The sequence below is a fragment of the Amphiura filiformis genome, chromosome 7 (genome assembly GCF_039555335.1).
Source record: "Amphiura filiformis chromosome 7, Afil_fr2py, whole genome shotgun sequence".
NCBI lineage: Eukaryota > Metazoa > Echinodermata > Ophiuroidea > Amphilepidida > Amphiuridae > Amphiura > Amphiura filiformis.
The window spans coordinates 9,544,416-9,570,583 of record NC_092634.1 but is presented as its reverse complement, the minus strand read 5'-3'; the positions used below and the strand labels follow the sequence as shown (position 1 = coordinate 9,570,583).

The 26,168-nt window shown below is 35.6% G+C and overlaps 1 protein-coding gene across 2 annotated transcripts; it reads left to right on the top strand.

The window, feature by feature from the left end:
- The first annotated feature begins 3,708 nt into the window (after positions 1-3,708).
- LOC140156717 (3-oxoacyl-[acyl-carrier-protein] reductase FabG-like) lies at positions 3,709-25,597 on the top strand. Of its 2 annotated transcripts, XM_072179655.1 has the most exons (10): positions 3,709-3,788; positions 5,794-5,924; positions 7,680-7,772; positions 8,127-8,212; positions 18,717-18,810; positions 19,356-19,425; positions 19,826-19,862; positions 20,724-20,787; positions 21,870-22,038; positions 24,508-25,597. In XM_072179655.1, exons 1-9 carry the CDS (start codon positions 3,734-3,736, stop codon positions 22,026-22,028), a joined length of 789 nt encoding a protein of 262 aa, XP_072035756.1. In that variant the 5' UTR covers positions 3,709-3,733; the 3' UTR covers positions 22,029-22,038; positions 24,508-25,597. The 2 variants fall into 2 exon arrangements, with proteins under 2 accessions (XP_072035756.1, XP_072035755.1); XM_072179654.1 differs by lacking the exon at positions 24,508-25,597 and having other exon boundaries at positions 21,870-24,423.
- Positions 25,598-26,168: the final 571 nt, after the last annotated feature.

Below are 26,168 nucleotides of genomic sequence, written 5' to 3'. Positions count from 1 at the left end.
TTACTAAAACTGTCGTATGGGCATGAAACTTGGTGGGTACAGTCAACATTTGGAGTAAAATTTTCGGAAGGTTATTTCAGGTTCATCCGAGGTCACCCAAGGGTCATCTGAGGTCAAATTACTAAAACTGTCATATGGGCATGAAACTTGGTGGGTACAGTCAACATTTAGAGTCAAAGTTTCGGAAGGTAATTTCAGGGCCATCCAAGGTCACACAGGGGTCATCTGAGGTCACATTATTAAAAACTGCCATATGGGCATGAAACTTGGTGGGTACAGTCAACATTTAGAGTCAAAGTTTCAGAAGGTAATTTCGGGGTCATCCAAGGTCACCCAGGGGTCATCTGAGGTCAAATTACTAAAAACTGTCGTACGGGCATGACACTTAGTGGTTACAGTCAACATTAAGAGTCAAATTTTTGTAAGGGCATTTCGGGGTCACCCAGGGGTCATCTGAGGTCAAATTACTTGAAACTGGTACATGGGCATGAAACTTGGTGGGTACAGTCAACATTTAGAGTCATGTTTTTTGGAAAGTCATTTCAGGGTCATCCAAGGTCACTCAGGGGTCATCTGAGGTCACATTACTAAAAACTGTCGTATGGGCATGACACTAAGTGGTCACTGTCAACATTAAGAGTCAAATTTTTGGAAGGGCATTTCAGGGTCACCCAGGGGTCATCTGAGGTCAAATTACTAAAAACTGTTGTATGGGCATGAAACTTGGTAGGTCAACATTTAGAGCCCATTTTTTGGAAGGTCATTTTGGGATCATCAAAGGTCATCCATGGGCATGACACTTGGTGGTTACAGTCAACATTTAAAGTCAAATTTTTGGACGGTCATTTCAGGGATATCTGAGGTCACCCATGGGTCATCTGTGGTCAAATTTCTAAAAACTGTCACAGGGGCATGAAACTTGGTGGGTACAGTCATCATTTAGAGCCAAATTTTTGGACAGTCATTGCAAGGTCATCTGAGGTCACTCAGAGGTCATCTGAAGTCAAATGACTCAAAACTTGTATGGGCATGACATGTACAGTCAACATTTAGAGCCCAATTTTTGGAAGGTCATTTTGGGGTCAGTAGGGGTCATCTGAGGTCAAATTAGTAAAAATTGTCGGATGGGCATGAGACTTGGTGGGTACAGTCACCATCAGCCAGGTAATTGTGCCCAGCCGAGACCCACCAAAATTTAGGGATCAAAGGTCAAATTCAATATTGGTCCAATCAAGCTCAAATTGAACAGGCAAATCGCCATGGGTTGTTGCAGGTTCATTTACTTCTACCAAAAGTAATCGTAAAAGCAGGCGATCGCGAAAGCAGGCGAGACTCGTGGTTCGAGAACCGCCTTGTTTAATTTGAAGTCTTGTCAAATGTATCCTTTTTGCCTAATTTTTGACATTTATGATTCTCTATGGCTATGCTATGTATCGCCTGAGAAAAAGTACCCATTTTACATTTTTTATTGCACAAGCATGATTTCCACCTGGGAAGTGGTCTTCTGGGTGGTTTTGAAAAATTATGAATTTCTAAATCATCATGCCCAAAATTGCTTGAAGTGGAGGGGCAAACAATGCGGGGTGGGGCACCCCACAAAATGGGGTGGGGCACCTTCTAAATTAATGCTCTAAAAAAGGCTAAAGGGAAACAGTACAGTATGGAAACATGTAAATATGCCCATTTTTCCTGCTTAATATGCTGACATATTCAGGACCATTTAAAGCAATTTTTGGCATGCCATTTGAAATTTTTTATAATAATAATTATTATAATTATTGCCCAGTTTGAAATAAATTGTCCACTCATTCACTAGTTCTGGTAGCACCATAATTTGAAGACTAGTGGAAGAAATGGTCAAGTGCCAAAATACTAGTTCTGAGAGAATTGAAATTTATCTGCAGATCACAAACTTTGTTATTTTGGACTAAAACTTGCAGGAGTAACTTTAATAAAAATACTTCACAGAACTTAAATTCATGTACTTACTTTTAGGGCTGTGCAATAAATTATAAGCCCTGGTGGGAGGGTAAAATGGGGGGGGGGCAAGACATTTTTGGTGAGCCGTGGGGGGGGGGGCAAACCAAGAGGCAAGCAATTTTGGCACATAATTCATGGGGTGCCATTTAGATAAAACCCTCTAAAAAGGCTTGAGACACACAACCTGTATCTACACCATTTAAGGTTTGCAAATTAGGATCCCAAAAATTTGGCATGTGCAAAGGGGGGGGAGCAAAGATTTTTGGCAGGACGAGAGGGGGGCAAGCAATTTTTGGAGGGCCAAGAGGGGGCAAGCAATTTTTGGCGAGCCAGAAATTTACCCCCCCCCCCAGGGTGGTTCATAATTATTGCACAGCCCCTTAGAACTTAGCATAATTTCACAGGCATTTAGTTCCAGGCTGTCAAGAGGCAAACTGCTTGTCCTAAGTGACAGTGGCATAACCAGAACATAAAGGGGGAGGGAGGCAAGGGGGCAGGGCAACTTTCAAGAGGGTGATGATAATCGTCAAAAATGGGCTAAGCACAAAAAATGCCTAAGGGGCTGTGCAATAATTATCATACCCCCGGGTGGTGAATTCTCAAAATGGTCTGCCAAAATTCGCTTGCCCCCTCCATTGTCCGTGCCAAAAAATCTTTGCCTCCCCCTTTTGACGTGCCAAAAAACATTTGTCCCCCCTTTTTGGTGTGCCTTTCTTTGCAGTCTTTGTCCTTTACACATGTAAGATTTAGGGAACCTGAATTTAACACCTTTTATATTGTCTTATCAAATAATGCGAGCGCATGTACATGATATTTGAACATGTTCCTAATGTTTTCCTACCTTTTTAGGGGGATTTCATTTTCTTCGGCAGGGGGGGTCATGAATATGTCGGTGACCGGAGTAAATTGTTTTATGATTCTCCCTATTGCGGGCAAAAATTTTAACGACCCCCCCCCCCTATCTTGGGTCGAAAATTTTATGACCCCCCTTCCGCCTGCACAGACTCAAGACAAATTATTCATTGCCGGAAACAAAGGCGAGGAGCGCACCAAAACTTAAGAGTGAGGAAAGTGTGCGGATTGCGTTATAATTTGATTGTGTGTGTAAAGAAGGCGCGTGGAGCGCGCAAAATTTTTGCATTATATAACGAGAGATTATGCACACATTTTGAGTCACCAGCCTTTAATAATTCTATAAAGTACCCCCCTATTTTGGGTGTAAAAAAGATTAAAAACCCCTATATTTGGTTTAAAAATTCTATGACCCCCAGAAATTCATGACCCCCCTTCCGAAGAAAATGACAGCCCCCCTTAGGGCGTAGGCCTAATATAGAAACAGTGCTCAACTTTGTTGTTTGCCCTCCTTCCCCCCTTTCGATCTGACAAAAATCGCTTGACCCTCCTTTCGACCTGCCAAAAAATGCTTTTTCCACCCTTTTTGGCCTGTCAAATAATCTCCCCCACCCTCCATCACCCCGACCCTTAGGCCTATAATATAGGCCTACCGGGTAATTCACCGGGGTGTAGGCCTATTGCACCATCACCAAATATCTTAAATAACAGGGCGACCACCACCCGGGGGCCATGAAGCATTTAGATTTCTCACTGAGCTTCCCTCATCACAGTTATGTACCAACCCGGCACCAAACCACGGGCAGTGGGCACCGTCTCCATCCCACCCAAAACTTTTCCAGGCAGTGGTGCAGCTTCCACGGCAGGAATATCATCTTGGTTCAATAACAGCAGCAACAAAATGGCCGCGCCCATGAATATAATGAATCTTGCAGGAAAAGTTGCTATTGTCACTGGTAAGTTTGTTTTGCCGGAAAGTAAAAAGTAACATACAGTAGGGAAAACTCTCACTTCGGTGATTCGAAATTTATGTGGGATATTACAAAATGCAATGAGGATATTTTACCCGAGTGCGAGTGATGACAGATAGGTAGCAAAATTCGGCAGACTTATCCAGATTCCAACGCATGATAAGCTTACTGAAATAGAATCGGTCTTACGTTTAATCTCTATGTGAGTTCTTGCAATAAAGCCAGAAGACATAAATATAGTAGGTAACCCAGGCAAACCTTAGTTAACACATTTGCTAGTCAGCCAAATTCGCCGACAATGTCAATGCATTTTTACATAGAAATTTAAAACAAGTGCCCGAAGAAAGATACCTACATAAATATGTTTTCTATACTTCACTTGACCCAAATATCTGATTTTTTATGGTGATAAGTCCCCCGCACATGGAATTTTAGAGGGATTTGGATAGCAGTTCCATTAAAAAAAGCTGCTATCATAATGAGACTTAAGATCTAGAAACACCCCCGAAATGCCGTTTTGGGGAATTTTGCTAGCTGAAACTTTTTGATGAAAGTCAATCTTTGACAAGATGTAACTTTGCTACGGAAAGTGCTATGAAAAAAAAGTTTTCAGTTTTGGCTTTGTTTACTCAAGGGCTTTAATTTGATATATGAAATGATGCAGTTTGATGGCAAATTTGAATTCAGTTAGCATACCTAAATATAGTGTCAGATTCGGTATAGAGCTAGAAGAATGGCACTGACAGTGACTGTCTTCACAATCACATTCATGACATTGTCAGACTTTTGAGAGCGTGCACAGTGTAAACACAGCAGTTCTGGTCCTGGTTCTGGTTGAGTCAGCATTGCCAGACATGCTGTACTTCACCAACTTTGGTTAAAGGTCTATGCGCAAAGGTCTAGGCGTCGCGTCACGAAAAGAGCTAATGAAGATTATTCTTGAATATTTCCCCGCTGGTTGCTGTCACTTCCGTCTCTTCTTCTTCTACCGGTGAGTACATCCCTCTCTTCGAGAGTATCGTCGTACTGTGTCTCGTCGAGGTCATTCCAGTTGGTCGTCGTCGTCCTGTGGAAGTAACTGTATTTGTGAACATCCTTTTTGATCAGTTCCCTTTTGAGTTTCTTGCTATTTCCTCTTGTTTTCAATCCTGTTGTTCCGACACGATGAACATAGTCTTCCGTTCTGATTCCAACTTCCCCATTCATGATCCTATACATGAGCTGGAGTCTGGCATCTCTTCTTCTGTCTTGTAACGCTTCCCATCCCAGCTCTCTGATCACTGTGACACTGCTGAGTTGCTTGTAGTCATTCATACAGATTCTTGCTGCCTGTCTCTGCACCGCCTCGATGGCTACGATCTTTTTGTACGGGTCCCAAGAGCATCCAGCGTATTCCAGGATTGGTCTTACCAGCGTTCTATAACTGTCTCTTTCATTTCTCTCGGGCAACACCACAAGTTACGCTTGAGGAAACCTACATGTAGAACTTTGTTGGCTTTGGATGTCAACTTCTGGTATTGAACCTTCCAGCTCATCTTGCTATCAATTTCTACACCAAGGTATGGGTGAAAGTTTACCTCTTGCATCGGTTGTCCACAGAAGTTGTAACTTCTGTGACCAGAAAAACATGAATTAAGCGTCCTTTTCAGAGAATGAACGAGAATCGTGCGAATCCCATTTAGGGGGTCAAAAATGTCCTGTTCAAGAAAAAGGGTTATTTCAAAACTTCTAGTTGGTGCATTTAGAGGTCATTTTAATGATCCCGCATTCCGGCTAATGCCGCTATTTCACAAAGCGTGTTTCCCTGACATGTTTTGCATCAGGAACATCACCCAAACATAAACAAAATCATGCACAAGGGTTTCTCCTGCTCACTGTACATTTCCCATTTCAATCCGCAATCCGCCACGACTAAAGCTCTATCTGTTGTAGACACAAAGCTATGTTTATTGCATTCTTAAAGCGCCATTTATTTCTCTTTATATTCCAGGAGCCAGTTCTGGCATAGGAGCTGCAACAAGTGTATTATTTGCCAGACTTGGAGCGCATGTTTCACTCAATGGACGAAGTGAAGCAAACCTGCAGAAGACTGGCAAGGAGTGTGAAGCTAATGGACCAAAGGTAATTCTTAGTGGCTTAAGGGTTGACTAAGTATTATTGGTCGAAGCAGCCAAAAAGATAGATTTTCATTGTCTAAATTAATATATTATTGAAAAATAACACCTCGATGTTTTGCAGACGTTCAGTCTAAGGCTGGCATTTTCGGTCGGTAAATGGCGGGTACCGCCGAGATTACATTACCGGTAGGAAATACCCTCCCGGTACCAAATTCAAAATTTTTTTTTTTTTTTAAGTTTTTTTTTTTCGGTTTTGTAGTGTCTATGGACCTAGACCTAAATGCTAGGATCATTCATGGTTGACCTAAAAAAAAAAAAAAAAAAAAAAAAATTTCAAGATATTTTGTTATTTTTAATATGAAAATTGATCATTTGTATTCATGTCATAGTCTATTAATGATTTCAAAATGCATTCAAATTCAGGTACCGAAATTGCAAAAAAAAATTTCAAGATATTTTGTTATTTTAATATGAAAATTGATCATTTGTATTCATGTCATAGTCTATTAATGATTTCAAAATGCATTCAAATTCAGGTACCTGAATTGCAAAAAAAAAAAAAAATTTTAAATTTTTTTTTTTTTTTTAAGTTTTTATTTTTTCGGTTTTGTAGTGTCTCTGGATTTTAATGCATTTTGAAATCATTAATAGACTATGACATGAATACAAATTATCAATTTTCATATAAAAAATAACAAAATATCTTGAAATTTTATTTTTATTTTTTTTTTAGGTCAACCATGAATGATCCTGGCATTTAGGTCTAGGTCCAGAGACACTACAAAACCGAAAAAAAAAAAAAAAAAAAAAAAAAAAAAAAAAAATAAAAATTTTTTTTTTTTTTTTTTTTTTTCGTATTTGGTACCGGTTACCTGCCCGAAAATTGCGGCGGGTACCTGGGTACAAAATTACCCGAAAATGCCAGGCCTAGTTCAGTCTACAAATCATATACTTTGAAAATTTGCTTGATTATAATGAGTTATGTACGTTTTACAAAGGTGATGTGGTTGCAACCCTCTTTACCAGTTAACTCAAGTACCACAGGACTTACAAAAGTATATTGCTCACTATGAAATGATCAATGCAATTTTTGCCAATGCTCACTACCATTTGCAGGATGTTGCGAACAACAGTTGAAAATAGTTACTAACCTTAACTTGACTTCAGTCCAGGGGCTAAAATTCCTCACACTTTAGTGGAATCATACCATAAATTCATCTGGTAAGATTCGGCATATTCTTCGCATAATGTTGATGATTCTTAAAAGAATTGTGCAAGAATCTGGTGAGCCTTGAAGCCTTGCAATCTGTGGGTATAGCATAAAGGATGGATCGGGGCATAGAGCTAGCCTAATAGATTCGTAACATTTGATCAAGTGAAGGGATGTAGACATTATTGTTGAGCGATTGCCAAATAGGGTGCAACTCTACTAGCCTTATTAATTAAATACCCAAACTCTAAACCCTAACCCTAAACTCCGTAAAAGAGGACTGGACTCAAGTCTTGCAATTTGCACCCTATTCGGTAATTGTACCTTATTCGTAATAAGTGTCCCTACTTGGGCAAAATGACTTTCTTCATATGATTATGCCACTCTATAGTAAACACTGCTATTGCTCCCCATATCCACTGACATTAAATGCTTAAATGACAGCTGGCGGTTGCAATACAATAGCAGAGAGAGTTTCATGCTGTTTGTTTTTAATGTAATAATAGCCCTATGCAATAACATCATCTTCTATTAATTTCTCTATTTCAGCCTTTAATAGTTGTTGGAGACCTAGCCAAAGAAAGCACAGGAGTTGACCTGGTACAGAAAACAGTGGACCATTTTGGAAAACTGGATATTCTGGTGAATATATTGTCATTGTCCCCTGAACATGTTTAAAGTAAAACCCCTTATGTAACTGGTTGGCAGTTTTGTTTTAAACATGTTCAGGGGCCACAATTGCAAACACAGAGGTTTTTCCTGCCCAACAACAATATTTTTATGCTAGAATTTTATATTTATTACAACCTTTAAAAAATTTAAGTTTTAGTACAATAAAGGTAATTGTTTAATAAAAAAAAATCCCTGTCATAGTACCACATTGTGCTTGTTTTTTGTTTTGTTATATTAAAAGGAAAAGGTTAATATAAAATTATGCATCTTTTTAATCAAAATTAATTGATATATTTCTATATCTTTCTACTTTTTTTTATATAGGTAAACAATGCTGGTATTATAGCTTTAGATAACATAGAGAACACCAACTTGGAAAAGTTGGATAATATGCTGAATGTAAATGTCAGGTAAGTGATATACCTTAACAATAAATTTATCAAGTATGAATCAGTCAATCAAACAAGCAATCAAGGTAAATAAGGCAATGATGGTCTCTCTCACATCAATGTAAAGCTGGATAAGTTGGAAAAGCTATAGCATGGTAATAAAATAATTTCTGGCAGGATTCATTGATGATAGATAGAACTATCGTTACAAGTAAACTGCTGCTGTAATATCTCCATGCTAAATTATTTCAATCATTCAGAAAATCTATCTTCTATGAGTTCAGAGGGTATCAGGACGTTTCACCCCACACCAGTACATACCACTACCAGTTCGCCCCAATTCACGTACATACCACTACCAGTTCGCCCCAATTCACGTACATACCACTACCAGTTCGCCCCAATTCACGTACATACCACTACCAGTTCGCCCCAATTGACTCACTGTGTAAATCGTAATACAGTGCATGCGGTCATTCGATGATACAACTTCCAATCGTTTGCAGTTTTATTATGCTAAAATCAATACGCCCTCCCATCGCTATCAGAGTGTCACCTCTCGAGTGGATTCCTACAGTCATGGATGTATTTTTAGTGTGCTTGTAAATTATTATTAATTTTTATACATCGCTTTTTTTTTTAAATGTTTTGATTATTATTTCACACCCACAAACACAACCACATATTGCACCAAGTTTGTTGTTAATATTTTTCCAACAGGTAGGCCCTATACATCCATAATAATAGTATTATGCCTACAATAATGATATTAAAACATATTCAAGTTGTGGGGTAGGCTTTTACGACGGGAATTCCGAACAATTAGTGGGTTTTAGCGGGTCCGGGTTTGCCGTCGGACAAGTTTAGAACTGTCAATCTTTCAGGAGTGACTTCTTCAGGACATATTTAATAATAAACCATTATAACAGGGATAAATACATGTATGCGTATATTAGGCTCTAATAATTGAATCTTTCTATAGGCCTAGCCCTAATAATTATGAATCGTGAGAGTTAATGTAAAATGGTTTTATTGGCGTCTAAACATTCAAAATATGCATACGGTAGGTAGATCGTGACTTTTATATTTATAAGCCATTAGGCCTATCATGAGAGGGTTAAAATGTATAAGTTCTATAAACTTCAAACAGAAGACTATCCCGCATGTCAGTGGAGCGCATGATTATCCAAAATAATAGCCTTCCGAACAAAATCATACATGTATTAAGAGATCTTCGATTACAAACGAGTTTGGATGTATTGACATGTTAGCTACATGTTCTTAGACCCTAGGTGAATTTTGATAGCATGATGTGATTAAAAAGTTGTTTTACCCTGAGACCATAGGTATTATGGTCTCAGGTTTTACCCTTGTTTTTATTTTTACTTGGCCTCATTATTATTATTATTTCACACGCACACATATTACATTTTCTTTTCTATTTAAGTTCTTGTCTGCGTCAAGTTTATTATTTTTCCTTACAGTAAAAAGTCATAATAATAGTTCATGTAGTAGGCCCTATGACAATAAATATTAAAGTAGGCCTATTTAATAATAACCCATGAAAACAGCCTGGGTAGATACGTGTATTAGGCTGCACTTATTACATTATTATAGGCTCTATATCGAATAAAAGAATCTTTACATAATAAATATGAATCTTAGGGCATAGAACTGGCTATGATGTAAAAAAATGGTTTGATTGGCGCTTAAACATTCTAAATCGGCATGGTAGGTAGATCGATCGTGACTTATATATTTTCTTAACGAACATTAAAAGCCTCGTGTTGAGGATGTCATGAGATGGTTAAAATGTATATTTTCTTTATTTTGAACTTGAAATGGTAAAACTATATATAATTATAGAGGTGATAAATTAATAACATATATATATGTGCTTTTGTTGTTTTATCCTAAAACATGTTTTTATTTTTACTTGGCCTTTTGACAATAATAATAATATTAAAATATTCAATAAACCATGATAACAGGGGTGATAGTAAATACATTCTTTATTAAGGTTGCGATGAAATAATAGCATGTGCTTCTAAAAGTTGTTTTATCCTAATTTCATTTATCATGTTTAAAGAATATACAATTACATTTAAATACTAGTAGCCTATGGCAATGCCTGTTAACTATCTCACATATTGTCTTTATCACACAATGATCATGCAATATCAAAATAATAAACTTGAATATAATATAGGCCCTTCAACGTGTTTAATCCACACCTTCCGAGATTCTTTTAAGCTTGCTTGAAATTCATTACACCGCTGCATAAATTAAAACATAAATCACGTAAATCGTCTTCTCACAGACATGATTATTATCAAAACGATATTATCAACACATCAGATGTATTAGACTTTACAGTATTCGCAGATGATACTACTATTCTGTACTCACATAAAGATATATTGAAAGTAAATATCAATTAATTAATAATGAATTAAAAATTGGTTCAAGTCGAACAAACGATCGGTAAATGCAAGTAAAACAAATTACATGGTTTTGGGTACACCACATATGACATCAAAAATAAACTCAACTGTGTGTGATGTATCTCCTGAGATAATACAAGATATTTTATTGTCCCATAATTCACATGAAATCACACAAGTATAAATTAAAAAAAAAGAGAAGACAATATCAAACAAACGAATTATGGAGGGGATGACCAGAAGTCCAGAAGAAGTCTCTTGTATGATTATTCATTCTGCTGATCGGCATCAGGCGAAGGGAACATGAAAGCCATGGAACCACATCAAACTATGATTGAGTAAAATTAACATCATAGAAATACTGTAATCCCGTGGCTGCATGTGTCCAATTGGTGCAACCAGACTATGCAAGTTTTTTAGGTTTGGTAGCTGTTTGGTGGTAGAGGCTGCAGCCAGGAGGTCCTGTTATGTTCTTGGCTGAAGAAATACAAAACTCGCTGTCAACTTTTGTTGAATTCAGCTTCCAAAAGATAGACCAGAACTATAATAAACACGTTCAAAATGAGCTTTATCCAAAAACAGATGCAATCTTACCATGCTTACAATAATGAATCAAATAATGCATTAACTTGAATAAACGTTTAAATAAATGATTATAAATCGAAAAGGTAAAATTAAAGCGAGTATTTAGCGTGACCCAGGATCCAGCACGTGGAGCCAACTCGCTGTGTTATGTTATAACATAATTTGAATGGTTTTGGAACTTGCCAAAAGGCGGGCCAAAAGGTAGACCAGAAATAAAAGTACTTAATAAACATGTTCAAAATTAGCCTTATCCAACAGATGTAATCTTATAATAATAATCAATAATCCATTATACGCTTAAATGAATGATTATAAATCGAAAAAGGTAAAATTAAAGCGAGTATTTAGCGTAACCCAGGATCCGGCACGTGGAGCCAACTCGCTATGGATCCCATAATTTGAATGGTTTTGGAACTTGCCAAAAGGCGGGCCAAAAGGTAGACCAGAAATAAAAGTACTTAATAAACATGTTCAAAATTAGCCTTATCCAACAGATGTAATCTTATAATAATAATCAATAATCCAATATACGATTAACAAGTGACCCTGGTAACAGTAGTAACTTTCACGATATGATGTCATTGGGCAGTCCTAGGTCGAGTTGGTCCAATCATATTCCATGTCCATTATGGCTATGGGTGTTGGCATTCGCAAAAGTTATGTTTTTTCTTTTTATTTGAATGCGGTATTATATAGAGAGAATAATTAAATTCGGTACAAAACGACTGGTAATAAAGACTATGGTGTGCGTTTGAATGCTTGATAGGGTTAAAGTAAGGGCTTTTTCTTGTGTATATTTTTTGTGTATTCATCTTAACTTTGCTTATTATATGTTTTGTATGAACGCACCGTCGGGTAGGCGTGTGCCGCTGATGTAAATTTTCGAATAAATAAATAAATAAATAAATTTATATTTGAATTTAAGACCCTGTGTAAGTAAGGTCATGGGCGTCAATCCCGGGGACAGGAGGATGTGTGTCACCCCACCTTTCGGCAAAATCTGAGACGAAAAATTACCATTTTTTTGTTATTTACCCAACCTGTGTGTCTAAATAATAGCTAATAATAATGATATAAAATATATTTATAATAAGCTTTTTTATAATGTGAACAGGTTCAAAAACAGGATTGTATATTGCTTTCTGAAATACTGACATCAAAATAACTAATATTTCAGAAGCTTTCAGAACTTTGTCAAATTTACAATGGTTTACAGATCTGTAATGTTTAAGATCTGCTTTATCTTTTAATGCGCTATTTAAATTATATTAATTATGATAAAGAGAATAATTAAACTCGGTACTACACGACTGGTTGATTGACGATTCACGTATTTCTCTCTTTCATAATTTAAATATAATTATGAAGATTTATAATACTATACACAATTCACAACGAATAGGGAGTATAGCTATGTGTTTATAATGAGTTATGGATTACGGTTTACCCTTTGTAGGATTAGGTTGCGTAGGATAATAGTGGGGATGATCACATTGCAAAATGATCCAGCGAGATGAGATAAATGCGCATTCAAGTTTCCCTCGCACAATTCACTGAGCGGATTAAAACAATTCTGATCACATGTTAACGTATTTACTGTTTGTGGATTGCGGCTTACTTCACGGTGAGTCATTGTGACGGCATTCGACAGTTTTTGGGGTTGCTCGTGAAAGAATTAGTTCATCAATAAGTCATGTCATTGGACAGTCCAAGACCGAGTTGGTCCAATCATATTCCATGTCCATTATGGCTGTGGATGTTGGCATTCGCAAATGTCATATTTTATCTTTTGATTTTAGTGCGGTATTTAAATTATATTTATAATAAAGAGAATAATTAAAGAATACTAAACGACTGGCGATAAAGACTATAAAGAATTCAAGTAGTGGCCACGCTTTACAGTAGTGGCCACTTCTTTCTTTCTTTCTTTCTTTCTTTCTTTTCCTTTTTCTTCCTTTCTTCTTTCTTTCTGTCTTTCTTTCATTACAAGTAATATATGATTGACATATTTTCAACTTCAAACACACCGACACGTCCTTTTTCGGTATAATTAGGGTAATTATTATCCTGTATGCCGAAATATAAATTGCAATAACTGATATAAATTTCGTTTCCTTTTTTCTTTCTTTCTCTTTCTTTCTTTCTGTCGTTTCCTTTTTACTTCCTTTCTCCTTTCTTTTTCTTTCTTCCTTTCTTTCTTCCTTTCTTTTTTTTTTCTTTATCTTTCCTTCCTTGATTCATGTTTTCTTCTCTCTCTCTCTCTTTCTTTCTTTCTTTCTTTCTTTCTTTCTTTCTTTCTTTCTTTCTTTCTTTCTTTCTTTCTTTCTTTCTTTCTTTCTTTCTTTCTTTCTTTCTTTCTTTCTTTCTTTCTTTATTTCTTTTTTCTGTTGTTTCCTTTTTTCTTCCTTTCTGTCTTTCTTTATCTTTCCTTCCTTGATTCCTGTTTTATTTCTCTCTCTCTCTCTCTCTTTCTTTTTTTCTTTCTTTCTTTTCTTTTGTGTCCTTTTTTTCTTCCTTTCTTTCTGTCTTTCTTTCATTGCTGAACAAGTAATATATGATTGACATATATTCAACTTCAAACACACCGACACGTCCTTTTTCGGTATAGTTAGGGTAATTATTATCCTGTATGCCGAAATATAATAATTGCGATAACTGATTATAATTATATGGGATTAAATTCTCTTATTATGTCAATCATGTGGATTGACAGACAATTTGCAGAGTTGGAAATTGGTGAAGCATTGATAAAAATAAGTTGTTTCATAGTTTTAGTTTCATAGTTTATTTATTCTCATACAAAATATACAAAATATATAATAACAATAATGACTAGAATAATACAAATATAATAATAATTAACTTTATCTGACTTTCAAACTATAACTATATGAAGGCATAATTTTGAAAAAATCACTTATAGGATTGTAATTTTAAACCCTTTATATATTGCTCTCTGAAACACTGAAACCCTTTCTTTCTTTCTTTTTTTCTTTCTTTCTTTCTTGCTTTTTTTCTTTCTTTCTTTCTTTCTTTCTTTTTTTCTTTCTTTCTTTCTTTTCTTTTGTGTCCTTTTTTCTTCCTTTCTGTCTTTCTTTCATTGCTGAACAAGTAATATATGATTGACATATATTCAACTTCAAACACACCGACACGTCCTTTTTCGGTATAATTAGGGTAATTATTATCCTGTATGCCGAAATATAATAATTGCGATAACTGATTATAATTATAGGGATTAAATTCTCTTATTATGTCAATCATGTGGATTGACAGACAATTTGCAGAGTTGGAAATTGGTGAAGCATTGATAAAAATAAGTTGTTTCATAGTTTTAGTTTCATAGTTTGTTTTATATTCTCATACAAAAATATACAAAATATATAATAACAATAATGACTAGAATAATACAAATATAATAATAATTAACTTTATCTGACTTTCAAACTATAACTATTTGAAGGCATAATTTTGAAAAAATCACTTATAGGATTGTAATTTTAAACCCTTTATATATTGCTCTCTGAAACACTGAAACCCTTTCTTTCTTTCTTTTTTTCTTTCTTTCTTTCTTGCTTTTTTTCTTTCTTTCTTTCTTTTCTTTTGTGTCCTTTTTTTCTTCCTTTCTTTCTGTCTTTCTTTCATTGCTGAACAAGTAATATATGATTGACATATATTCAACTTCAAACACACCGACACGCCCTTTTTCGGTATAATTAGGGTAATTATTATCCTGTATGCCGAAATATAATAATTGCGATAACTGATTATAATTGTAGGGGATTAAATTCTCTTATTATGTCAATCATGTGGATTGACAGACAATTTGCAGAGTTGGAAATTGGTGAAGCATTGATAAAAATAAGTTGTTTCATAGTTTTAGTTTCATAGTTTGTTTATTCTCATACAAAAATATACAAAATATATAATAACAATAATGACTAGAATAATACAAATATAATAATAATACAATTTGGAACATCGTGCACATAGCTATAGGCCTATTAAACTTACATTATATTAATATGCATATCATTGCATGATGGGGGGGGGGCGTATATGCTATACACATCATGAACCATTGCTATTATATGGAGTATTGTTGCTGTATTTACGAATTTCAGAATAAGCAAACACAAAATGCTTGGTGGTGGGTTTTTTTCAGGAAACGCCATGTCGGGTTATATAATGGGTATAACGTTTTACATTAGCTATGGACGGCAAACGGGTCTCTTATATAGATAGGCATACTTATTATTACAGGCCTACATCTTTTAAACATGTACAGAAGTTTGATTCTTTTAGCATGGAAATGGTTTAGGGGGACATTTAAAAAAGGATGTTTAAAAAGTTGCATTTGGCCTGTTGGCATGTAACGGACAAAACAAATTTTAGTCGAAAATGACCAAAAATTACAATTTTCATTTTTGAAAAAGAGCAAAGTTTGGTCGAATGCCACACATAAATAAGATGTGATATTATTTTCAATTTTTTTTCTTCAGATAGGGGCATGCTTTAGTAGTCCTTGCAAATGAAGAAAGAGCTTGTCACTCTTTTAAAATAGCCTTTAATTTTAAGTAGAAAAGACACATTTCGATTAAAAGTATTATGTTTAAATAACCGTAATGAAATAATTATTGAATATATTTCTATTGATGAAAAGATTAAGTGACTTCGTAAATTTGAGTCTCAGTTTTAAATGGTACAAACAAGCTATATTATACATACAGGCCGTTTAAGCATGTTAAACAAATAGACAGATTGCAGTGCTATTCAAATACAGATAGAGGCAAAAACTGGGTTGACTATACTTCCAAGAATGTTTTCCCAACTCCCCCCCATGTCAAAAAGAAATATACTGCACATAACGCACACTTTCATGAGCAGTATTGAACACACATGGGCATATTCGAAGATCGTTCTCATTGACCTTGGGTTGTTTATTTGTTCTCTCTACATCCACTCTTGCACACCCCCCCACACGTACATACACCCCACCTCACCCCCCATACACAACACACATCTTCACGAACACACCCCTCGAAGAATCGAAGCTGAAATGGAAAATGTTACTTTTGCGCGCATAAACCAATTTGAGTTTCCTTTCTCGGTATTTGACGGCCTACTACTCCTATTTTCGCACATTTGACTCACAACTCCCTCTCCGGAGCGTAAACTTTTAAGCATGTGATTGCCGAAAGAGTTGACACTCGGCATGTGCCCGGGCATGTGTAGACTACCCCGTAGTCCACTTGCCCATTGTGCATACTCTGGATATTGTATTTAAGCTTAAAACTCTGATTTAATTAATGTGTGCACAATTGATAGATTTTCACATCTGATCAGTCACCCTACTCCCTCTGTTTGTTAGCTTCCCAAATTTCGGGTTCGCTATCAATAAACTGGTAGATTCCAAAATCAGAATTGTTCAGTATTAAAGTGAGCCGTTATAATTATGCAAGATAATGTTGCATTCAATTACTTTTATTGTCACTAATCGTCTGATATTTTTAACTCTTTATGACCATTTTACTATTGAATACTTTAATTTTAATAAACATCAGTATAATTTTGAGTTCAACGAAATGGGTTCATCATGACTAATAATAACATATTTTTAATAAAATTCGACTATGGCATAGTCTAGGGCATGTGGCATTTCATGGTCTTCAAGACCGGGGTTTTCGCACGACCGCAAACAAGCGATTCCTCTAAATTAATTTTCTGAAATAAAGACAAAATCAGTTTCATCCAAAGTTGTTAAAATAACAAATGACATGATGACACGGACAGCAATGGTAGGCTATTTGTAATTTCGCCAATTTAAACAACACTTACCTATTTTTGGTAACAGTAAAGGACCACTTCGTAAAACTTCCAAATCTGGGTGTTTGATATACCTAAACATGTTTTTTTTAAAACATATAGGCCTACACATTAACTTTCAAAAAGACATAGGCTTATTAAAGTGCTGTGCTGTTGATATTGGGCTGTGACCGTCATTGCGTTTCAAAATAAAGAAAATAATAAGTAATTAATAATTCAAAGTTACCTCCTGATTATAAATTTATAGTGAAGGGACTAAACGACATCAAGGGAAAGGAAGACATTGAAAGAGAAGAGAAAACTATATAGAAAGAAATGAAAATAAAGACGGAAAGGAATAAAAGTGAACATAAAATAGAAATACTACGTGTAATATTCCAAAAGGTCATCATAAAAAGAAAAAAAAAAAAAGGGGGAATATGAAAATGAAAAAGAGAAGGTAGCAAAATAGAAAAGACATAGCGAGATTTATGCCATTCCCCAAAATATATTGATATAGAGGCGGTATTGGTATTTACATTATTATTTGGACATGAATTTCGACATAAACAAAATGAGCCGTCCGGTGTACCAACAATTACAAATAGGCCTAATTGTCGTCATAAATCAGCTATAAAAGGTCAATATCCTAAATGAATTGAGTAGTAAATAAAATAAAGGATAATACTTGGATGTGCCAGAAAATGGTCCGCTTTTTGTAACTCAGACTGGAAAATCCCGGCGGAAAATCAGGTCAAACTTACGGCTTATCAGTTAGTTGTGGAAATGGTTGTTGAATTCTGCAAACATGCGGCACAAAATTAGATTTTCGTGGTAAAAAATAGCGTAAAAGCACTAAAAGAGAGATTCACGGCGAGAAATTGAGTGTTTTAATAAGCCTACAATGATCCCCTGACGGAATTTTTATGATTGGTCGTACTGTGTTGGCATTGATCGCGTGCACAGCTATCGCGACGCCACGGCAACGCTTACACGGTGAGTCAATTGGGGCGAACTGGTAGTGGTATGTACGTGTATTGGGGCGAACTGGTAGTGGTATGTAACGTGTATTGGGTGAATTTTTTTGGGGCGAATAGATTTCGGGGTGAGACGTCTCGCATTCGTTCAGAGCTGGTGAGGATCAACGAATGTGCACATGCATAAAAAGAACGCATGGACCCAGATGTTCTTTCAATTTTACTAGCTATTATGTATTGATTTCTGACTCTGTGCAAATGTGGTCTCAAACTGGTCAGTCACTGAAGTCACCCATTACTTAAAGTCTGTGAGATACAATGTAGGCAAGATTGTGATAGTCAGAAGTCTTTCACTTTTATTTTTACCATTGGTTTCTATGGGACAGGAATGAAGCAGTCAAAAATCATGTTGAAAAGTTTTCACAGGTTACCAAATTGGTGAAATTATGGATGTGTTTTGGTTGGGTTTTTTTTTTTGGAGGGGGGTGGAGGGTTGTTAGGGGTTTGTTTTTGTTACTGAGGCTTTTACAGGCTCTCAATGTGAACAACTTTAGGGTGTGTTTCATAAGAGCAGCACTACCAACTGTATGTTTTGAAATACCCTTTGATGATATTTCATTTAATCATGCATATACAATGTAGTAAACAGGTTTTTATAAAAAAACGTGGTAATATATCAGCCTAAATAATTGATTTATACTTGTTTTCTTTCAGGTCTGTGTTTAACTTAACTCACCATGCAGTACCACATCTCATCAAGACAAAAGGCAATGTGGTCAATGTTTCCAGTGTGAATGGGCTACGGGCTGTAAGTAGCAACTGAATAAACTAAAACCAAAACTAAAAAAGTTACTTAGCAGTGTCTCTTCCATAACAGCATGTAGCAAGGACTTTCAGGTTAGAATTTGGGCCATCTTTCAGGTTGTTCCTAGATGTAAAAGTTTAGATTTTGCATCTTATTATTATGTAATCTTGGCATACTTCTGAAGCTGAACAAATCTGAAGGGGCACAGTTTATTCCGGGCAAGGATTTTGCAAGGTACTATAATGGGACTATAATGAGGTATCAGAATGTGAAAAACACAAGGATGTAAATCTTCCTGAAATTTCCTGATTTCAGGAAATTTTGCTTGGATCTTCCTTGTACAAAGTATAGTGAAATACACATTTTCAGGAAATGTTAAAGCAGTTTCAGGAATTGCCAGTGCTTGTTTTCATCCCTGAAAACATAATTGGGCTTCTTAGAGATTCTGGTCTAGTACTGGAATAGTTACTTTTTATCTTATGTTTAGTTATATCATTACTGTGTTTGCAATAATTTTTTTATTAATTATGTTTCTATAATTTGTTTAGTTTTCAGGTGTGCTTAGTTATTGTATATCCAAAGCAGCTGTAGATCAGTTTACAAGATGTGCAGCATTAGGTAAGAAAGGGACATATATTCTGCTCAAAAGTTATAATGGGATAGGAATTAAGTTGTAATCACTTAACCACATGAGAACTACCTGCCGATTGGCCAAAATGAATATTCTGTCCAATTTGAACCAATCAAATTAATAAGATCATCTGTAAATGCAAGTTTGACCACAAATAGTTTAAAGCCTAGTCATAATTGGCAAGTGAAATGAGTATTTCAAGTTATCAACCAATCAGAAATGCTGTTAGATGACTTGTAGTGTCCATGGGGTTAATTGTTGTATCTAGGAAGTAGTGTTATTAGTTTATCAATCAAAAGGATACAATTTCATTTTAAATGAATTCAAAGATGTTGTATGATGTTATGCAATACAATTACTTTTCTTTTGTTTCGTCCATTTCAACAGATCTGGCAGCCAAAGGTGTCAGGGTTAATGCAGTCAAGTAAGTTAACATTATCAAATTAATATAGTTTAACAAACATGATTTTGTTCAAATGATATACATGTATTTACAAGTAAAATGATTATGATTATAGTATTGACTTTGAATTGGGCTATTCCATTTAAAATCCACACTACCCCTGTGGAAGACTTAGCTCAAATCTGCCACAGAGGGAGTATGAGTATTGACTAGAATAGACAATTGGGTAACTTCCATTTGAAATACTTACTCCAATTGTGGAAGATATAGATAAAGCCATAATACAGGGGGAGTATAGGTTTCAAAATGATTAACCCTGATCTATTACATTTGAAAAATGTACTCCCCTGTGGAAGATATTTCCAAAATCTTATACAGGGGGAGTGTGGATTTCAACTGGATAGCCCATTCTTTCCAAACCTAGTATTAAACTGCAATACATGTGCATGCTGGGAAAAGTATTAAAACTGGAAAGACTTTGAGGCTTCGATCAGAGTAAGTGTTTAAAAGTTTTACAAAAAAAAATATAAAAAAAATATCATTCTGCTTACAAAATGAGCAGTCTTTGGCATCGACACAGACACAAAATAATGTTGGTTCACTATTTCTCTTCAATGAAATGTTTGAAAACTTGACACATTTCAGTTCTTACACACTTTTTTTATAATACCAAATTGGAGTCCTGAGTTATAAATCATATGACAAGGCATCATGCACTGCACAAGCCTGATAACTAAACTGGTATTGAAAAATAAGTTGTTCAGTTTCCTGGAATTGAGTGCACTCCATAGATTATGTTGTGTTTCTTTCTTATACCCCTTCTTTTATAAATCTATCTACATGCATTTAGCATTGGTGTGTTCATTTTCCCATTCTTTACAGTCCTGGTGTTGTGATAACCGAATTACAGAAGAGAGGTGGTTTAGATGAAGAAGCGTATACTAAGGTAAAGAGTGTAGAGGCGTTTGTTTCCACCGACAAACGTGGACCCATCTATGACCCATGGGAACCATGGTCATAAGAGAGCAGCAGAAGGCTCTACACGCTGTAATAATGCATAATGGGTATAAGTCCCCCATTGTAGGTGTAAATTATGCCAGGTTCACGATTTGGCAGTTAAATATCATATCGCACCACAGAAGTCCACGTTTTCAAATGTCAGTGCGCTCACGGTTACGCTGTTGACTACTTTGGAGGCTCATAGGGTTCATGTTTGTCGGTGAAAATGTGTAGGGGTGTGTGGTCATTAGTAAACACCAGAAAACTAGGACACACATGAGAAATTCTGTGTAACTATGGAACTGGTAGTGTTTCTAGATCTAAAACAGTATAAAGAATGCTGTATACCCATTGGCTGCAGTTGTTCAGTGTAGGTAGGGTCAGGCCGCACCTGAATCATGAAAACACAAAAAGTCACAAGGTGAGTGCCTGCATTTTGATAGTAAAAACTGAATAGGACAGGTTGCATTCGTCTGCAATTGCTATCGGTGTGATAAGTATAAATGCAAAAACTACAAGCGATGCATCGCATAAAATTCGGCGATTGCCCATCGATTTCCAAAAGTAGTGCATCACAATCACTCAGCGATTGAGTATAAATTCAGCTTAATACTTTGTCAGATTTTTCAGACCCTGATCATACATTACACAATCAGATTCATTGTCATGCTTCACCACTGAGTCCCAGGTTCGAGCCCCAGGTTCTGTATCTGCACTTGGTTTATCCTGATCCAAGTTCGCTCTCGTAGGTTTTCTCCTGGATCTCTGGTTTCCTCTTGCTTTCAAAATCACCCAATGGAATTTGGGGAGCTGCACAGATAATTGGTAGATGTTACAATCTAAGTGCGAATAGCTTTGCACCAGGTTCAGCTGCAGCCAGCCTAGTTGATGCGATCTCATTCTGATGATTCACCAATGCCAGTGAAATTACAGTGCTTTGAATCCTCTATAAAATTGTGCTATATAAATCCAAAATTTATTATTATTACTAAATCTGTCCTAAATTTTGACCATTGTGTTTTATTGCAGTTCTTGGAACGCAGTAAGACAACACATGCCCTTGGTCGTCCTGGTAACCCAGAAGAAGTGGCCGCTACCATTGCTTTCTTAGCATCTGATGCAGCATCCTTTATGACTGGAAACAGTGTTCCAGTGGATGGTGGTAGGCATGCAATGTGTCCTCGTTGATTGGTCTCAGGTAATTACAAGAATCAGTGGCCGGTTGTCAAGGGGACAAAGATAACAATTTTGCTGGTGTGTATCTCATTTTGGCTTGGTATGCTTATTGGCATATACATTGGGCAAAATTGTTTAATTGTGACAGTTGTGTGCAAAGGCAAAGGACATGAAATTTCACTATTTATTATTATGGGCCGTCATAAATATGAATTATGGTGTTAAACAAGCCAAAAAGAAGATGTATGTGTGCTGCAATTTTGGTAGTTCAAGCTGGATTTCCCCATAAGAGTATTGACATCTGGAGAACACCCACCCATCTATGGAAGATTTGACCTTATAATCTTCCACACAGGAAGTTTGAATTTCAAATGGTGTTACTTGAATTGGTGACTGTGTGACTCTGATTAGAAACATTTGATAATGTTGCATCATATGTTCATTAACAAGGACAGGAGCAGGGGGGAAATCCAGTATTGGAAAATATTCTTGTTAGAGCAATGTGCCACACAAATGGCCTGTTTATCGTGGAATTTTCCTCATTTCTTTGTCCCAAATTTGGCTGAAAATATTGTCCACACAGCACTTTCCTTCTGTCATATCTGTCGCCTCCTCATACTCTTAAGCAAGGAGTAGAGGATGGCTTGAAAATTAACCTGTAAAATACAGTATTCTTTTGAATATTGCCTGTGGCAAATATGAATGACTATATTTAGCATTAAATGTTTGTCATGAACTTAGGCTAACTTCCTTTAAGGTCTGCTAAATGCCTACACTAGTATTTACTTTATTAATAAAATTGTTGTTTGTGTATTTCATGCTCAGCATGCTATGAGATCCGCTGTGATCAAAACCATATCGTACTAAAAATGTGAAATCACGTGTGCGAAAATGTTACAACTCAGAAGTATTTGATATTCAATTGGGTGTAAGTCAGTGATGTCACTTAGGAAAGTCTGAAACTTTTGAAAAATCTGAAATAGGGAATAAATTTGGGATGAATATTCTCAAAGTGGCTGAAAATAAATAAAAGTGCAGAAATTTAACCTGAAAAAAAGGAAATTAGGTCAAACATGGCATCTCTGTAAAAATGTAGCTATATAGTGAATTAATTGTGATAAAATTTAACACTCTACTTGATGAAGATAATTAATATAATATTCATACATACATGCAATATAACAGCGACCATGATTGGATGTGAGATCGCTGGGTAGGGAAAATGAAAAAAAAAATCATGTTTTTTAATAATGCTACTTGTAATTTTTTGTTATTATTTTGATGAAATAAGAATCACAAAATGTTCTGGTATGTATAACGGAGTTCATTCATATATTTTCATGACTAAACAGTTGTTTATGCCCTCGGGCTGCAAGCGGCCCCTCGGGCATAAACAACCGTTTAGTCATGAAAATAAATGAATGAACCCCTAAATCATAAATAGTAATTTATACTATTCTTGCAAACAAAATCAGTATTACCAAATGATGTATGTAAAAAAGTGTTATTTTAGAAGTATCCTACCTTTAAGTATTGCCACATGGTGGGAATAAATGAATCAATGCTGAGACTGGGTGCGGCAGGAAATTTGCCGATTAGTGGCGGCACTTTGCACTGTTTGGGCCTTGAGTGCAAAAAGTTAACAAATATGACTCCAAAATGGGATAATAAATCCTAAACTATGATTATGAACTGAAATTTGCTTTAGAAGTGATGATAATTACCATAGCAATGTGTATACACAAACCTTGTGGCTGTTTGAATTCCCCTCCCAGTACGATAAGCAGGCTGGACTTATCACCTGTGCATGTCTGCAGTCATAGATTATCAAAGCGAGAATTTCTATAGAATTACGATCCAAATTCTTATCCCTGTTCTTCTTTGATCATCTATGGTGCAATGCAGAAGAACCATTTATTATGATGATGTGATGTCTAGTGCAGGACAGTGCATTCAAATATGTTCTCGAATATTGTGGACACATCGCTATGGTAATCCTGCTGTTACATCACTACTTCTACAGCCATACATAATTGCCTTGAGTCGAACAAGTGAAAGAAATCCTAGGATAGACATATGACATTGTAAAGCTTTAATTACGGTAATTGTTTTTATTTTGTATTTATAAAAACTGCATGTTTTAGTTGCATTGATTCATATTTAACAATGTTACATAATGTACATTCAGTTGTTATGCTGGTTAATTGATATCTTATAAACTGTAACATGCGTTACAGAGTAAAATCCAGTACTTTACGCATTACCAAATTTGAGAGTTGAGATAACACTTTAACTCTCACCCTTACTACCGTAACACTAATCCTAAATCCTTACCTAAACCCCAGGGCTGTACCCAGGATATTTTTGTGGGTGCCGAATATCCTAAATGTGGAGCTTCCCCCCCCCCCCCTCAAAAAAAACCCAACAAAACAAACAAACACATTTACATCCCAAAAATGGTCTGTAGCTTTATTATTTTTTCTTTAACAAGTACCTTCTTGGATATTTTCGACTGAACCACTAGCAGGCTATGTTAGCACATCTATGACAATGACAAAGGTACCAAAATCCGAATTTTGAAGATTTTTACGATCGTCGGATGAGGAAATCACTGAATAGGCCTTTATTGTAACATGTTTAATGGAATGATTAAGATGTGTTTCAAAATGACATGATATAGCAACACATGTTTAGCACCACTGTTGCTATATAGTATGTTACTTTTAACTTTTGACATACATAATATGACAGTGGTGCAGTTGCTCTCCTGGTGTTAACACATTTGGAGCGATTAAGATTTATGTCAAAAATTACATAATATAGCAACATATGTTTACATGTGATGCTATATTGTGTCATTTAATTATTTTAATTATTTTATGATTTTACATGTACCATAAACATACATGTAGCTAGCATTTCATTGTATTATTTAATTATACTATCATTTAGCTAGTAACTCCTAATAATTTTGTCTTACTTATTTCATTTAATACATGTATAACTTAGCTAGCTACTACAAACTATAGTACTTATTCTGTTGTTTAATTTAATTATTTTACTTATTGTATTTATGATTTTACATGTACCATAAACATACATGTAGGCTGTATTTCATTGTGTTATTTAATTATACTATCATTTAGCTAGCAACTCCTAATAATCTTAAATTAAAGGTCTTCCTTACTTATTTCATTTATACATGTACAATTGTGACACGATCTGCTCCATGGGGGGCAAAGGAGGCATTTTTGAAAATTGATTTACTATAATTATTACCCTGTAGTAACATTAGGCTATCATATACTGAAAACACCAAAGGTCTAGCATACTTGGTTCTAAAGTTATGAGGTTTTGTAATGTGTATTTTCTTATGTATTTTATTGTTTTTTACTCCATATTTTTGCCTCTATCTCAATTTCAAATTTGCCGCCTTTGGCCCCCATGGACCAGATCATGTCACAATTTAGTTAGCTACTACAAACTATAGTACTTATTCTGTTGTTTAATTAATTTAATTAACCTAATTTGCATTTTACATGTGTAAATAAAAATGCATCTACCGTCCAAATTAAAGACAAGATGTTTCTTGTTGTATTTTCTTATGAAAAATGGTCATATGCCCACCATCAAAGTGAAAAAACGTTGAAAATTGTCAATAAATGACCAATACCCCCTCAGTCAGGCTTGCCCCCCCCCCTTTCATCAATTGGATCACCCATGCTACTCATCTAAAAGTTGGAATGTTTACTTTTAACTAGTCCTGACACATGGCCCCTTTTTACACACTATATACTCTGAGACACTTTGCTATATCGGAGTACAGCATGTGAAAAAAGGCCCTATGGTAGGGCTACTTTTAACTTCCCAGAGGGCTGCGTATATGATATGACAGCTAAAAAGCACAAGTGACCCCTGTTCCTATCATATTGAATGAAGTAATAAGACATTGGAGGCACTGGGGAGATATGTGCCACTAAACATTCTATAATTAATACAGATTCCAGGAATTGTAGTATATTTCTTTATTTTTTGTGTGAAACTTAAAAAGCCCCTAGTGATATCATTTTTAAAAGCAAAGTATAAAAATGACATCAATTCTTTTCCTAGAAAACACATGTAACAGCATTATTAATATTTCCTTGCTATATT

Excerpts from the sequence above, each read along its gene's own strand:
- LOC140156717 (XM_072179655.1), top strand. The coding sequence starts at position 3,734 with ATGGCCGCGCCCATGAATATAATGAATCTTGCAGGAAAAGTTGCTATT. Across the intron at positions 8,213-18,716 it reads ATGCTGAATGTAAATGTCAG|GTCTGTGTTTAACTTAACTC; the intron begins GTAAGTGATATA and ends GTTTTCTTTCAG. Across the intron at positions 20,788-21,869 it reads ATGAAGAAGCGTATACTAAG|TTCTTGGAACGCAGTAAGAC; the intron begins GTAAAGAGTGTA and ends GTTTTATTGCAG.